Source organism: Anarrhichthys ocellatus, unplaced genomic scaffold (genome assembly GCF_004355925.1).
Source record: "Anarrhichthys ocellatus isolate YVR2014 unplaced genomic scaffold, GSC_Weel_1.0 scaffold1686, whole genome shotgun sequence".
In the NCBI taxonomy this organism is placed as follows: domain Eukaryota; kingdom Metazoa; phylum Chordata; class Actinopteri; order Perciformes; family Anarhichadidae; genus Anarrhichthys; species Anarrhichthys ocellatus.
The window spans coordinates 2,878-4,753 of NW_022281660.1; the positions used below are offsets into that span (position 1 = coordinate 2,878).

The window sequence follows — 1,876 nt, forward strand, 5'->3', positions numbered from 1 at the left end:
CACACACACACACACACACACACACACACACACACACACACACACACGAAGTTAGTCTATACATTTACATCACATATGTCTAAAACTACTCACTGTTGCCTAATTACTGCCTTAATCACAGTAAACTTAAATAATAATCATTTGTTATTATATAATAATCATTGTTTATTATTCATATTAATATTATTGTGTACTTTTGTATTTTGATGCTTTGGCAAAATATTTTTATTGAAACTTTCATGCCAATAAAAAAAGGCTCATTGAATGTTTTTAAAGAAATATTTCATGAACACAAAAAGACTTTAAGAGGACTAACCTCTGACACACACACACACACACACACACACACACACACACACACACACACACCAGTGTGTTGCTGCTGGTGGCTGGAAGCCAACTTAATCAAGTGAAGGGTTGTGTGTGAAGACAGACGAGCTGCTGAACAGACAGCACAACAACACACACACACACACACACAGTGGTGGAATGTATCCGAGTACATTACTCAAGTACTCTGAGGTGCTTTCAGCTCCTCTGGACCTCAGAGGTAACTGTTGTTATTTTGTTTGACATCAGGATATCAAGGCCATATGTTCCACCTTGTACTGAGTAAATACGCATTGTGTGTGTGTGTGTGTGTGTGTGTGTGTACACGTGTGTGTGTGTCGGGGCGTCTCTTACTGGGTAGCAGCTCTCTGTCGGCCGTCTCTGTGCAGATGGGGTAAGGATAGAACAGGTGACCTTTCTCCAGAGGATACGGGATCATTCTGAACGCTGCAGACACACAAAGAACACACACACATGAGTATTTACTGAGTAATTAACAGTGAATCCAATAGAGTGTGTGTGTGTGTGTGTGTGTGTGTGTGTGTGTGTGTACTCACTGCCCTCCCAGGTGCAGTGCAGCAGGTTGAGCGCCCCCTCCACCCGTTTCCAGTGCTGCAGGTGGAAGAAGGCGTAGGCGATGGCCTCGCTGTCTCCTCTCTTCAGGATGTGTTCTGGAGGAAGAATCAGACTCTTCATCTCCAGCAGATACTGAGGAGGAGGAGGAGGAGGAGGAGGAGGAAGAGGAAGGAACAAAGGCAGAAGAAGAACAGGATTAAATGACGGCAGTTAATCTGAATTTGACAAAAAAATAAAGTAAATGAAATGTTGCTAAACGGCCGCTAATAACAAGATGTGGGTCCATCGGTATGTTTGATCAGAGAAGATAGAACTTCATAATATATATATAATACATGGTGTATAAGAAGTATTACTAACACCAGTGCCTCATAGAAACTTCAATAGAAAGGTAATATTGTGCATGATATACAGAGCTTATTGTGATGTCATTAAAATCAGTACGTCAGCTAAAAGGTTACATGAGTCAATAAATCACAATAGTTGACAGAAGTAGTGAAATTGTGTCATAAATTGAACACAAAGGGAATAATTGTGTAATTGTGTTGATGAATGTAACTCATGGTGCTGTCAGACTGCTCAGTGATGTGGAAGAAGCTAAATGGTACAAGCGGCTCCAGACGGTCTTTAAAACGACGTGTTGAAGAAGTGTTTCTCCACGTGGGACCTTCAGAGATCAGAGAGAGGAGCTGGAAGAAATACTTAGTAAATGGGGGCTAAAGACGAGGCCTTTTTCTGAATTGCGTGTGTTAATGTGTGTGTGTGAGTGAGTGTGTGTGTGAGGGGGGGGTGTGTGAGAGTATAGATGAGTCTCACTTTGGGGACGTGAGGGTTGAACTCCACCGCTCTGTGGATGGCTTCTACTGCGTTCATCTCTGCTGTGCTCAGCCCTCGTCTGGATGCTGCCTCTGGAGAGAATCTATACACACACACACACACACACACACACACACACACACACACACACACA

At 42.8% G+C, this 1,876-nt stretch overlaps 1 protein-coding gene across 6 annotated transcripts in view; it reads right to left on the reverse strand.

Moving 5' to 3' along the window:
• The window catches only part of st7 (suppression of tumorigenicity 7), an 8,923-nt gene that overhangs the window by 1,729 nt on the left and 5,318 nt on the right, over positions 1 to 1,876 (reverse strand). For all 6 annotated transcript variants that reach the window (XM_031839527.1, XM_031839526.1, XM_031839525.1 and 3 more), the window contains 3 exons: positions 1,723 to 1,825; positions 888 to 1,038; positions 685 to 777 (listed from right to left, as the gene is read on the reverse strand). In XM_031839527.1, coding sequence (XP_031695387.1) covers positions 685 to 777; positions 888 to 1,038; positions 1,723 to 1,825 — 347 coding nt within the window. The remainder of the gene's footprint in view (positions 1 to 684; positions 778 to 887; positions 1,039 to 1,722; positions 1,826 to 1,876) is intronic.